This window comes from Bufo bufo, chromosome 2 (genome assembly GCF_905171765.1).
Source record: "Bufo bufo chromosome 2, aBufBuf1.1, whole genome shotgun sequence".
In the NCBI taxonomy this organism is placed as follows: domain Eukaryota; kingdom Metazoa; phylum Chordata; class Amphibia; order Anura; family Bufonidae; genus Bufo; species Bufo bufo.
In genome coordinates, this window is record NC_053390.1 from 111046878 (window position 1) to 111060671 (window position 13794).

The following is a 13794-nucleotide window of genomic DNA, read 5'->3' on the forward strand; positions in this document are numbered from 1 at the left end:
TTTCTTCCTGTTCCATTTCAATAGAAACTTAAGACATGTATTCTGCACGGAATTCCCATTCGAGAATAGATGTATCAACTTTCTGCGGCACAGTGTTTTAAAACCGCAAGCAGAAGAAAAGCACACCGTATGAATTAACAAGCGGCTTCCCCATTTAATTCAATGTATATGAACAAGCGTTTTTTGGCTCTGTTTTTGGGATCTACGCTAACATAAAATACACATAGAAAAAACTCTGTGAACATACTCTAAATGTAAGTATAATAAAGCCCTTTGCAAATTGTAACTCTTTGCAGTGTAACACTATATGTGGTTCAATCCATTTATATACGGTAGTGTGAATAATCAGATACTGAGCAATAAAAAACAATTAGTTGTCTTAGGATAAATCGGATTTTGAGCGATACATCCAAGAGGGTCATAGGAGGAAGATCAGACGGCTGGTATCCCATTGCAGCAAAGTGGAGGATCTGAGTTTGGAGTGAGCGCCGAACTGTTTCTGCAGGGGGGATCCTTTCAAAAAAGACTTTTTATTACATTTTATATAGACACTCTTAGGCCCCTTTCACACGGGCGAGTATTCAGCGCGGATGCGATGCGTGAGGTGAACGCATTGCACCCGCACTGAATACCGACCCATTCATTTCTATGGGGCTGTTCACATGAGCGGTGATTTTCACGCATCACTTATGGCGTGCGGTGAAAATCGCAGCATGCTCTATATCTCCTGCGTTTATCTCGCAACGAGGCCCCATAGAAGTGAATGGGGTTGCGTGAAATAGCCAAGCATCCCGCAAGCATGTGCGGGTGCGATTTTCATGCTCGGGGTTGCTAGGAGACGATCGGGATGAGACCCGATCATTATTTTTCCCTTATAACATGGATATAAGGGAAAATAATAGCATTCTGAATACAGAATGCATAGTAAAACAGCGCGGAGGGGTTAAAAATAAAAAAACATTTTACTCACCTTAGTCCACTTGATCGCGTAGCCCGGCATCTCCTTCTGTCTCCTTTGTTGAACAGGACCTGTGGTGAGCATTAATTACTGGAACAGGACCTTTGATGACTACACTCTCCGGTCATCACATGTACGTCACATGATCTTTTACCATGGTGATAGGATCATGTGATGACCGGAGTGACGTCATCAAAGGTCCTGTTCTTGTAATTAATGCTCACCACAGGTCCTGTTCAACAAAGGAGACAGAAGGAGATGCCGGGCTACGCAATCAAGTGGACTAAGGGTGAGTTAAATTATTATTATTTTTTTTAACCCCTCCAGCGCGTTTACTATGCATTCTGTATTCAGCATGCTATTATTTTCCCTTATAACATGTTATAAGGGAAAATAATACAATCTACAGAACACCGATCCCAAGCCCGAACTTCTGTGAAGGCTGTTCACATGAGCGGTGATTTTCACGCATCACTTACGCATTACAATGTTTTGCACTCGTGCAGAAAAATCGCGGGTGTTCCGCAACGCACCCACACATTTTCCCGCAACGCCCGTGTGAAAGAGGCCTTAGAGAAAAACCATAATTGATTTTTGTTACAGAAGTCTACAGAGTGGTGAGCACTGGTCAAAAATATCCTAGAGCTTCTATTAGCTCTGTGCATCAGGTTGATGTGCACACGGCTGATTAAACTAGAAAGGAGCCAGTATTTTTACATGTCCCCTGCCTCCTGCATCTTATCCTGTTCATCTGAGGAGACCTTTTAGCTGATTTTATCATCACACATGATCAATGAAAGAGAGGAGACACACAGGCGTGAACACTTAGATAAGGGAGTGAAAGAGCATGCTTCACAGGGAACGCCCACTGAACTCTGAACTTGCAGCTGCACAAGTAAGCACATTAGAGGCAGTCGGTCTTACAAATGAAAGAAGTAATGCAGAAATGAAGCAACAATTTTCATCTATAAACTTTTTAAACTATTTTTCCATGAGAAAGATGCACGTTCAATTGATTATTCATTCCATGGGTTTCAAATCTCCCTCAGGAGATTCACTTTAAATGTGCAATATCTTTAAATAATAAATTCTGCAATATAGCGTGCCATTACTGCTATACATGCCACCTTATCTTCCTCATATGAATGACAGTATGTGAGGATAAACCTCTTTGTGCTTTTGTATATCATTCTAGACTCAGAGATAAAGTATGATCCCACAGCAGTCTATGGACACTGATCTGAAATACAGCGCATGGCTGGTTTGGTATCACAGATTCCTCTTACGAAACAGGAACATAACACCAAGGAAAAAAAATAATACTTGTCATTGATGAATTCTCCATTTTTATGGATTTGATTTTCCAGAGTAAAGTTGAAATGGTAGTTTGAAATATTTTCTCCGTTAAAGCTTTTCACTCTCAGGGCGTATTCATCCGCCTGCAGGTGTCTAATGACGTCAGAGAACCAGACGGATAATCCATAGTAGCTGTGAAGATACAGAATCACTTTACATTACAGTATCAGTATAGACACGCATACAGACAGAATTACTACAGATGTAGCAGAGCTAAAAACGAATTAAGGCTACATTCACACGACCATACACATTTTGCAGTCAGTAAAATAGGGATGGGGTCCATGTGCATCATGAACTTTTTCGCAGGCCGCATTGTAGAAATGCCTATACTTGTTCGCAAAATGGACAAGAATAAGACATGTTCTATAATTTGCGACATCCGTGTGCTATTCTAATTTTTTGCAGCCCCATAGAAATGAATGGTTCCATGTGTGACATGCAAAAAAATGTTGATCGGATGCGGACCAAAATTTTATTTAAAAAAATACTGCCTGTTGCTCGGGTATGGCCACATGTTCAGGGGTTTTTGATGCAGTTTTTAAAGCCAAAATTAGGAGTGGATCATAAAAGAAGAAAAAGTATTGTGGACAGATTATACTTCTATTTTTTATCCACTCCTGGTTTTGGCTTCAAAAACGGCTTAAAACCCCCCACAGAGAACCCATTTATGGCCAATTCAGCTCTACTATGCGAGTTATGAAAAAATGTGTTTATACTAGAATGGTTTATACTAAGATCTACTATGTCTGTACAACATATTTCCATTATAACATAGGTATTAATCCCTTCCTCCTGTATGCATTTGGAGGCCTTGGTGACCAAGCAATTTTTTAATTTTTTAGTCGCATTCCAAGAGCTATAACTTTTTTTTCCCATCTATGTGGCTGTATGAGGGCTTGTTTTTTGTGGGAAAAGTTTTTATGGTACTATTTTGGGGTACACATAACTTACGGATTATTATAAAATCTTTCTGTAGGGAAAAGTTTTACATTGTAAATTTTGTGACATTCACTTTACGACATAATGAGCGCACAAACTTTATTTTCTAGGTCAGTACGAATACAGCAATACCAAATATATATATATACACACACAGTATCTCACAAAAGTGAGTACACCCCTCACATTTTTGTAAATATTTTATTATATCTTTTGATGGGGCAACACTGAAGATATGACACTTTGATACAATGTAAAGTAGTCAGTGTACAGCTTGTATAACAGTGTACATTTGGTGTGCCCTCAAAATAAACACGCAGCCATTAATGTCTAAACCGCTGGCAATAAAAGTGAGTAAACCCCTAAGTAAAAATAGCCAAATTATGCCTAAAGTGTCAATATTTTGTGTGGCCAGCACTGCCTGAACTTTCTTGGGCATGGAGTTTACTAGAGCTTCACAGGTTGCCACTGGAATCCTCTTCCACTCCTCCATGATGACATCATGGAGCTGGTGGATGTTAGAGACCTTGCGCTCCTCCACCTTCTGTTTGAGGATACCCCACAGATGCTCAATAGGGTTTAGGTCTAGAGAAATGTTTGGCCAGTCCAGTACCTTTACCCTGAGTTTCTTTAGCAAGGCAGTGGTCGTTTTGGAGGTGTGTTTTTAAAATACTGCCCTGCTGCCCAGATTCCGAAGGGAGGGGGTCACGTTCTGCTTCAGTATGTCACAGTACATTCTGGCATTCATGGTTCCCTCAATGATCTGTAGCTCCTCACAGCCGGCAGCACTCATGCAGCCTCAAACCATGACACTCCCATCGCCATGCTTGACTGTAGGCAGCAATACACACTTGTCTTTGTACTCATCACCTGGTTGCCGCCACATACGCTTGACACCATCTGAACCAAATAAGTTTATCTTGGTCTCATCAGACCACGTGCTATGGTTCCAGTAATCCTTGTTCTTAGTCTTCTTGTCTTCAGCAAACTGTTTGTGGGTTTTCTTGTGCATCATCTTTAGAAGATGCTTCCTTCTAGGATGACAGCCATGCAGACCAATTTGATGCAGTGTGCTGCGTATAGTCTGAGCACTGACAGGCTGACCCCAAACCCCTTTAACTTCTACAGCAACGCTGGGAGCACTCATACATCTATTTTGAAAAGACAATGTAATGGGGCGCCGAAGGCACACTCGGTTTGCTATCAGCCGCAGACCTGCTGCTTAGCTTCAGGAGCGTGGATCTGTGTTTGGCCTCGTTCCCAGGGCAGCTTTGCTAACTGGGAGGCTCCCTGCTCATAGGTCTGCCTTGAGCGCCGAGCTGATCACTCGGTGCTCGACTTGTTTGTCTGTCGGTCATGTGACGCTGGTCACGTCACATGACCCTCACTCCCCACTATAAATACAGGCGGCCTGCTGGCTACAGGTTGCCTGTGATTTTCGTCGCAATAGGCTGTGTACTTTATTGTTATTAAGCCACTCTGGAATTGAACCTCGATCCGCCTCTTGACACCTCTTCTGCCTGCTCCCTGTACCTTGACGCTACCTCTCGGATTTTGACCTCGGCTTGTTTACGGATTTGTCTTTGCCTCCTCCCTTGTTCTGACATGACCTCCTGTACTGAACTCGCCTAGTTGACCCGCCTCGCCTTCCGTTTTTGTTCTACCTCTTGTCCACTTATTGTAACTTCTCAGTGGCTGTCCTCTTCCCTGCTGTCTCTTTCTCTCTGCTTGCACTTAGTAGGTTAGGGACTGTCGCCCAGTTCCACTCTGTCACCTAGGGCAGATGGTGCAAGTAGGCAGGGACAGGGGACCGGGTGGCAGCTCAAGGGGTGCACCTCCGCTCTATCTTGATTCCCGTGACTCTACCCATGACAGACAACTTCTGAGCACATGCACTCAAATACTTTGGTCGACCATGGCGAGGCCTGTTCTGAGTGCAACCTGTCTTGTTAAACCACTGTATGGTCTTGGCCACCATGCTGCAGCTCAGTTTCAGGGTGTTGGCAATCTTCTTATAGCCTCGGCCATCTTTATGTAGAGCACAATTATATATTTTTTTGTTCCTTAGAGAGTTTTTAGCCATGAGGTGCCATGTTGAACTTCCAGTGACCAGTATGAGAAAGTGTAAGAGCGATAACACCAAATTTAAAACACCTGCTCCCCATTCACACCTGAGACCTTGTAACACTAACGAGTCACATGACACCGGGGAGGAAAAATGGCTAATTGGGCACAAATTGGCCATTTTCACTTAGGGGTGCACTCACTTTTGTTGCCCGCTGTTTAGAATGCCAAGAGTGTGCAAAGCAGTAATCAAAGCAAAAGGTGGGTACTTTGAAGAACCTAGAATATGACATATTTTCAGTTGTTTCACACTTGTTTGTTATGTATATACAGTAATTCCATATGTGTTAATTCATAGTTTTGATGCCTTCAGTGTGAATCTACAATTTTCATAGTCATAATAATAAAGAAAACTCTTTAAATAAGAAGGTGTGTCCAAACTTTTGGTCTGTACTGTATATATATACTACATTTGCACGACAAAAGGCATTTTCTTCTTTTTTTTAATGAAAATGTTTTTGCATCACCACATCCCAAGAACTTTAACTTTTCTATTTTTCATTCTACAGAGCTGTGTGAGAGTTTAATTTTTGAAGGGCGACTTGTAGTTTTCACTGGTACGATTTTGGGGTACATAACTTTTTTTATTGTTTGTTATTCTATTTTTCATGGTTAATAAGCAAAAACTCTGTGGGTCGTTACAAACGCAGCGATGCGAAATATGAGGGGATTTTATTTAGATAATTTTTTTAATTGAAAAGCATTTTCTATAGAAAAAAGGTTTATTTTTCATTTTTTTTTAAATAAGGGTTTATTTCACTCTTACCTTTACCACTTATTAGTCCCACAAGGGGACTATGACAAGCAAATCTTCTAATCACTTCTATAATACACTGTACTGCTATGCAGTATAGTGTATTATGCCATCAGGCTGCACATGAGAGAACTGCCCTGATAGGCTCAGACTCTGGCTTTGATCAGGCCCCTAGCTGCTATGTGAAGACATTGACCACTATCGCTTTCTCATTGGTTAGAGGATAGGTCATTATTTAAAAAGTCCTCGGGAATACCCCTATAACCCTTCGCTACCAGCGCTGTACATGTCTGGCGCTGGAGCCATAGGCAAACATGGCGCCCGCTCGCACATGCAGCAGGCGTCATTGCCGGCAGGTCTCTGTTGTTTCAAATAAGCAGAGATCTGCGGCTAACTTCCGCGATCGTTATTATTTGCCGATCTCAAGTGAGATCACGGCATCTAAATGAGGAAAAACCTAGGAGTGTTACCGGCATCCCCTGCCTCACTGAAGAGGGTGAGAACATTCAAACTGCAATTCTTATTTTGGCCACCAGGTGACAGGCCAACATAAGAAATGAGCAATTGTCAGTAATAAGTTCAGTTTAAAAATCCATGATTGTTCAAAATAAAAAAATTTAAATGTATTTTATATGCTTATATATGAGCTTCAAAATCATGAAAAAAAAAAAACTTATAAAACTTATAAACTTATATAAAATTTTTTAAAAATATAAAAGTTAAATCACCCCCTTTACGTATAATAATAAATAAATAAATACCTAAATAACAAACAATATAAACATCATGGTTATCACCGTGACCAAAAATGCCCATACTATTAAAATATAATAATATTTTTCCAATACGGCGAATGGTCTAACAGAAAAAAAGGGTCAAAATGGCCAATTTGCCATTTTTTCATTGCTTCTCTATAAAATGTGATCAAAAGTCATACACACTCTAAAATAGTATCAATAAAAAACTACAAATTGCCCCGCAAAAAATTAGCCCCCACACAGCTCAATAGATATAACTATAAAAAAAGTTATGGGGGTCAGATGTGGTGATATAAATTTTTTTTTTTTTATCAAAGTTGAAATTTTTTTTTGCTCTATTTAGACTTAAAAAAAAAACTATACATATGGGGGTACTGTTGTAAGCGTACTGACCCAGAGAAATGAAGGGCGTGGGTTAGTTTTGCCACAAATGGCAAACGCAGTGAGAACAAAACCCGTAAAATGGAATTGATTTTTTTCCCCAATTCCACCCCATTTGCAATTTTTTTTACTGCTTCCCACTACATTGTATGCCATAATTAATGGTGGCATTAGAAAGTACCAACTTTTCCCCCAAAAAAAATAAGCCCTCATATAGCTATGTGAACGGAAATTTAAAAAAGTTATGGCTCAAGGAAGATAGGGAAGATAAATGAAGACGCAAAAACGAAAAAAACCTCTGGTATCCTAAGAGTTAATAAGTTAAGATGAAATAAGCAAAACTTTCGGCACCTGCATGGTTAGTACTTAGTAGCACCCCATTTGGCAAGTATCACAGCTTGTAAATGCTTTTTGCAGCCAGCCAAGAATCTTTCAGTTCTTGTTTTATCCATTCTTACTTGCAAAAGCCTTTTCTGAGAGATTCCTGGGCCGTCTTGCATGCACTGCTGTTTTGAGGTCTTTCCACAGATTTGCAATGATCAGGAGACTGTGAGGGCCATGGTCAAACCTTCACCTTGCGCCTTTTGAGGTGGTCTTTTGTGAATTTTTTGAGGTATGTTTAGGATCATTATCCATTTGCAGAAGCCATCCTCTTTTATACTTCAGATTTTTTTACAGTTGGTGTTTGCTTCAGAATTTGCAGGAATTTCATGGAATCCATTCTTATCCTCTACCTATGAAAAATTCCCTGTGCCATTGATGATCCACCCCCATGCTTAATGGTTGGAGAGTTGTTCTTTTCATGAAATTCTGTGCTTTTTTTCTCCAAACATACCTTTTTTTAACCCCTTAAGGACCCTGGGATTTTCCATTTTTGCGTTTTCGTTTTTTATTCCCCGCCTTCCCATAGTCATAACTTTTTTATTTTTCCATTTCCATAGCCTTATGTGGGCTTTTTTTTGCGGGACAAGTTGTACTTTCTAATGGCCACCATTTATGGTTGCATACCATGTAGCAGGAAGCGGGAAAAAGTTCCAAATGGGGTAGAATTGGAAAAAAAAAGCAACTGTGATAAAGTTTTTTTTTTTTTTTTTACACTGTACACTATGCAGTAAAATTGACCTGTTATCTTCATTCTCCAGGTCAGTACGGTTTTTAACGATACCACACTTGTATAATTTTTAATACAGTTTTTTTTTTAAAACCTTTGAGGAATTTTTTTTTTTTCAGAACCATATTCTGACCCCTATAACCTTTTTGTAGCTATGTGTACGGGGCTGTGTGAGGGCTCATTTTTTGCGGGATGATCTTTTCTTTTCAGTGATACCAATTTGAAGTGTGTGAGACTTTTTGATCACTTTTTATAAAAAAATTATTGGGTAGTTGAAGTGAAATAAAAATGGCAAATTGGCTGTTTTTATTTTTTTTCCCGCTACGCCATTTACCATATGCCATTAATATTGTTATATTTTAATAGTATGGTCGCACACGGCGATGCCCATTATGTTTATTTTTTTATTGGTTAAGTATTTTTATTTTAAGGAAAGGGGCGTGATTTGAACTTTTATTTTATTTTTTTATATTTGTAAAAACTTTATTTTATTTTTTTTTTTCCTTTTTTTAATTCACCTTGGGTGACAATAACTGGCAATCATTCGATTGCCCATAGTATTCAGTGATGGCTAAATAGCCATCATTGAAGACGTAATTTGCACTATAACAATACAAGGCTGCCACCTAGTATACATCTAATTGACTCTGAAGCCGGCTTCAGTCAATTAGAACGAGTAACAGATTCCCCGATCTCAGCCAGGGATAACTGTTACCGGACCGGAAGTGTGCGACTAGGTTCCGGTCTGCGCAGATGCAGTAGTCACGTTAGCTTAAGGAATCTGAAAGGTAAGATGTATGCGATCAGCCTCATGGCTGATTGCATACATGTGCCGCGGGTCTCTGCTATTTAAAATAGCAGAGATCCCGCGGCTAAGGCGCCCGCTGCACGTGTGAGCGGGGCGCTGAGTTTAGGGATCGGACCCATGACATACTGCTACGTCATGGGTCCTTAAGGGGTTAACCTCATGGTTCACAGGACTTGTTTCCAAAATGCATCAGGCTTGTTCTTTTGCAGACTTCGAGGTTTTCTTCTGATTACTTTTTCCATGAATGACACATTTCTGCAGGTGTCGCTGAACAGTTGACCAATGTCCAAAAACTCCAGACTCTGCAAAATTTCTGATTTGCCTTTCTAGCAATCTAACAGGAGCTGTCTCTGACATTTTATTGGTCTTCCAAGCCATCTCTTGATCTCCACTTTTCTGTTAACTGCCACATCTTAATTACATTGAGGAAATGGCAACCTGAAAATCCTTTGCCATTTTCTTATAGCCTTCTCCTGCATCAACCATTTTCTTTTTAAAGTGTTAAGCAGCTGCTTAGAAGAACCCATGACTACTGTTTTTGGGACAAGGGTAGTGGAGTCTGGGTATTTATAAAGCTTTGAATTTTGCACCACTTGGCCTCTCTTAACGATGACTGTGAACAAGCCATAACCCTTAGGCCCCTTTCACACGAGCGAGTTTTCCGCGCGGGTGCATTGCGTGACGAGAACGCATTGAACCCGCACTGAATCTGGACCATTCATTTCTATGGGGCTGTGCACACGAGCAGTGATTTTCACGCATCACTTGTGCGTTGCGTGAAAATTGCAGCATGTTCTATAGTCTGCGTTTTTCACGCAACGCAGGCCCCATAGAAGTGAATGGGGCTGCGTGAAAATCGCAAGCATCCGCAAGCAAGTGCGGATGCGGTTCGATTTTCACGCACGGTTGATAGGAGACGATCGGGATCGGGACCCGATCATTATTATTTTCCCTTATAACATGGTTATAAAAGAAAATAATAGCATTCTGAATACAGAATGCATAGTACAATAGGGCTGGAGGGGTTAAAAAATAAATAAAAATAATATAACTCACCTTAATCCCTTTGATCGCGCAGCCCGGCTTCTCTTCTGTCTTCTTCTTTGCTGTGCACAGGAAAAGGACCTTTGATGACGTCACTGCGCTCATCACATGGTCCGTCACATGATCCATCACCATGGTAAAAGATCATGTGATGGACCATGTGATGAGCGCAGTGACGTCATCAAAGGTCCTTTTTCTGTGCACAGCAAAGAAGAAGACAGAAGAGAAGCCGGGCTGCGCGATCAAGTGGATTAAGGTGAGTTATATTCATTTTATTTTATTTTTTAACCCCTCCAGCCCTATTGTACTATGCATTCTGTTTTAAAAATGCAATTATTTTCCCTTATAACCATATTATAAGGGAAAATAATAAAATCTACACAACACCTAACCCAAACCCGAACTTCTGTGAAGAAGTCGGGGTTCGGGTCTGGGTACCAAACATGCTGATTTTTCTCACACGCGTGCAAAACGCATTACAATGTTTTGCACCCGCGCAGAATAAATGCAAACATGGAACGCAATCGCAGTGAAAACTGACTTGTTTTAGTGTCAAAATCACACAATTTTCCCTGAAAGGCACCTGGCCCCAATCTGCAACGTCTGTGTGAAAGGGGCCTAACAGGCTATTTAAGGTCTGAGACATCAGTCAGTTATTTGAGCGCTCAAATCTCCTTGGGTTTCCATAGTTTTGCAGGCACTCCATTCCTTTTGTCACTCTCAAATTGTACAAAACCAAAATAATACACGGATATTGATTAAAATGTTGAAAAGTGTGTTTCATCTTTTTTTTTTTTTTTTTTTTGAACAATAGTTTTTTATTGAAGGATTTTATAACAATAGGTTACATAGTAAATAAAAGCAATCACATGTACATATTGAAATAGGTAAAGTTTCATCTTTAACTTTATGCCTTTTGGAGATCATTTTATCTTCAACTTGCTTAACTGTTCACAGTAAGGCTCAGTTCACACCTGAGCGTTTTACAGCGCGTTCCTACGCGCTGTAAAACGCTCAACACATGAAAACCAATGCTTCCCTATGGCCCTGGTTCTCACTTGAGCGTTTTACAGCGCGTTTGAACGCGCTGAAAAACGCCCTATGCTCAAACAAGTTCTTGAGCTTCTTTGGGGCGTTTTGACGCGCGTTTGTGGCCATAGGACACTGCAGTCAATCACACAAACGCGCGTCAAACGCGCGTTTACTATTGCAAAAAACGTGCATAAAAACGCGCAACAAAAAACGCGCGTTACACGCGCATATCAAATACGCTCAGGTCTGAACCCAGCCTAACAGTAATTTTGACCAGGGGTGTCCAAACTTTTGCATGCCACTGTAGATATATATATATATATTTATATATATGGACAGTGGAGAAAGAAATTGCATACTACGGTGATATTTATTAGTGGAATTGCTGGGCTGTGTGCAATGGCATATTTTTTAGTGAATGTACCATCATAAAATGACCTATTGTTTAAATCTCATTTTTAGGTTAAATTTATATATATATTTGAATTTTTGGTGTTTTGTCACTAAATAAAAATCCAAAAAGTCTGCAGTTTTTGCACCAGCCATTGGGCCTAAAATATGTTAAAACATCCTGTCTTTTGAGAGTTGCTACATGAACGATAGACATTATGGACACTGACATATTTGTGAGTTTTCTAGGCATGCCCTGTGATGTTTCCAGAGGTCGGGAGGGAGTAGATAAGCTGTGATATCACCCATTGTGAATGGTGGATCCTGTGTTACCTATGTACTTGTCATTGTAAATCTGTCTGTGGTGATAGTGAGCACATAACTTAGGCACATCAAGCGCCAGCACAGGGTTATTAAGACCGGCATCTAAAACGCCGGTCTTAATAAATGACCCCATTAGTTTTTTGGGGGGGAAAAAATGTAAGTAAACTTGTAATTTATATATTTAAACCTCTTCTCATTTTCAGCTGACTTGTGAACAGGGGCCTTCATATTAGTGATTGACAGCTGTCTATGTAAGTATGCTTATATAAAAAGTGCTATCATTCACTGACAAGTTGGTTCCTGTGTACAACTGAGCTTGGAAAGAGCAGAAATTTAAATGTATAAACTACAAGATTTATTGAATGTATTCCCATTAAACTATATATCAGTCTGCTCAGCTCCTCCTGCTCTATGACATGCTGCCGATTGCATCTATAAGGCTGTCATACACCAAGGATAGCTGTCAGCTGAATACTTGTTTGCTGGACACTTATCCATTCCGGGTAGCTGACTGTGCATGTGTTTTAAAGAGGGAGAACAAAAGAATAAAATCCAACATGCCCGACCCTCTTATCTCACGATGCAAGTCGAGACATTCCCAAACACAGTAGATTGTGGGGCAGTCCTGTTAAAATAGGCAGGTATGGCCAACATTCAGCAAATGTATATCACCATCTATAGGTGAAAGAGGAGTTTCATTTTAAGCATAACTAGTATTTTTTTTAGCTACGCCCCTAACTGGACACATTGAAAATTCAAGGCAAAAAACTAATTTTTGTTTTAAAATCAGTATAGAGCACTTATACAATAAAGAGAATAAATCACAGTTTACACCAATGTAACAGAACTGCAAGGGATCAAAGGCAAACATACCCAAACGACAGACTGAGCCACACGATTGTCAGTTTGATTGTGTTTTCTTTGACAGGATAATCAAAGCATTTCATGAAAGTTACCCAAATCTGTAAAATAATGTGTGATATTAACCATGATGTAAGTAAATGATAGAGCGCATCACAATACAGCACTGTTCATAAGAAAAGATAAGGGTAATTAGGGGGCACGATAATTACAGGCTTTCAGTTTAATTAATTTTCAGACATAATATGAGATAGAAGTAGTGTAGGAGGGATTATTTTATCAGGTTAGGCCGGACTGTCACTCATTACACAGTGCTTTTGTTCAAATACAGATAAGTACAAATTAGGGAACGTTTAGTACAAAATAATTCCTGAGGACAAATGTCTTATGGATACTGATAGACTCAAGAGATTTCTGCACTTCCTCAGATCACATGTGCATAGCCAGCAAAATCTTATGGTATAAAAGCATTTGTCCGAGTGTTTATTACTGGTTACCTATCCTCAGGATAGGTCATCAGTTTCTCATGTTTGGGGGTCTGACTCCCGGGACCGCTGCTGATCAGCTGTTTGAAGAGACCACAGAGCTCACAGAGCACCGCAACCTCTTCCTGGTCCCGTGACGTCAAGTTCATTGGTGGCGTGGCCTAGACGCTGCTCAGTACCACTCAAGTGAGTTGGCCTGGGATACAACACCAAGTACAGCTGCTGTCCAATGGATGCAGCCTTTTCATACAGCTGATTGGCAGTGGGTGTCACGCGTCGAACCGCTAGTGATGACACACTATGATGTAGCTCAAGGATAGACGACTCCTTTTAAAGGGACAAAACCCTATCTGTATGTCTTATTAGGTCTCATATTGGGGTCACCCACTCAGTACACCCATCTATGAGTTAGAGATAGACGGGTTCTTGGAAACTTAAATATTACTGGCCTATCCTTGGGATAGGC

At 40.3% G+C, this 13794-nt stretch overlaps 1 protein-coding gene across 2 annotated transcripts in view; it reads right to left on the bottom strand.

The window, feature by feature from the left end:
- Window positions 1-13794, bottom strand: part of SV2C (synaptic vesicle glycoprotein 2C) — a 191658-nt gene that overhangs the window by 21892 nt on the left and 155972 nt on the right. For both annotated transcript variants that reach the window (XM_040420186.1, XM_040420185.1), the window contains exons 7-8: window positions 12856-12944; window positions 2282-2446 (exon numbers count right to left, since the gene is read on the bottom strand). In XM_040420186.1, the coding sequence (XP_040276120.1) occupies window positions 2282-2446; window positions 12856-12944 (254 nt within the window). The remainder of the gene's footprint in view (window positions 1-2281; window positions 2447-12855; window positions 12945-13794) is intronic.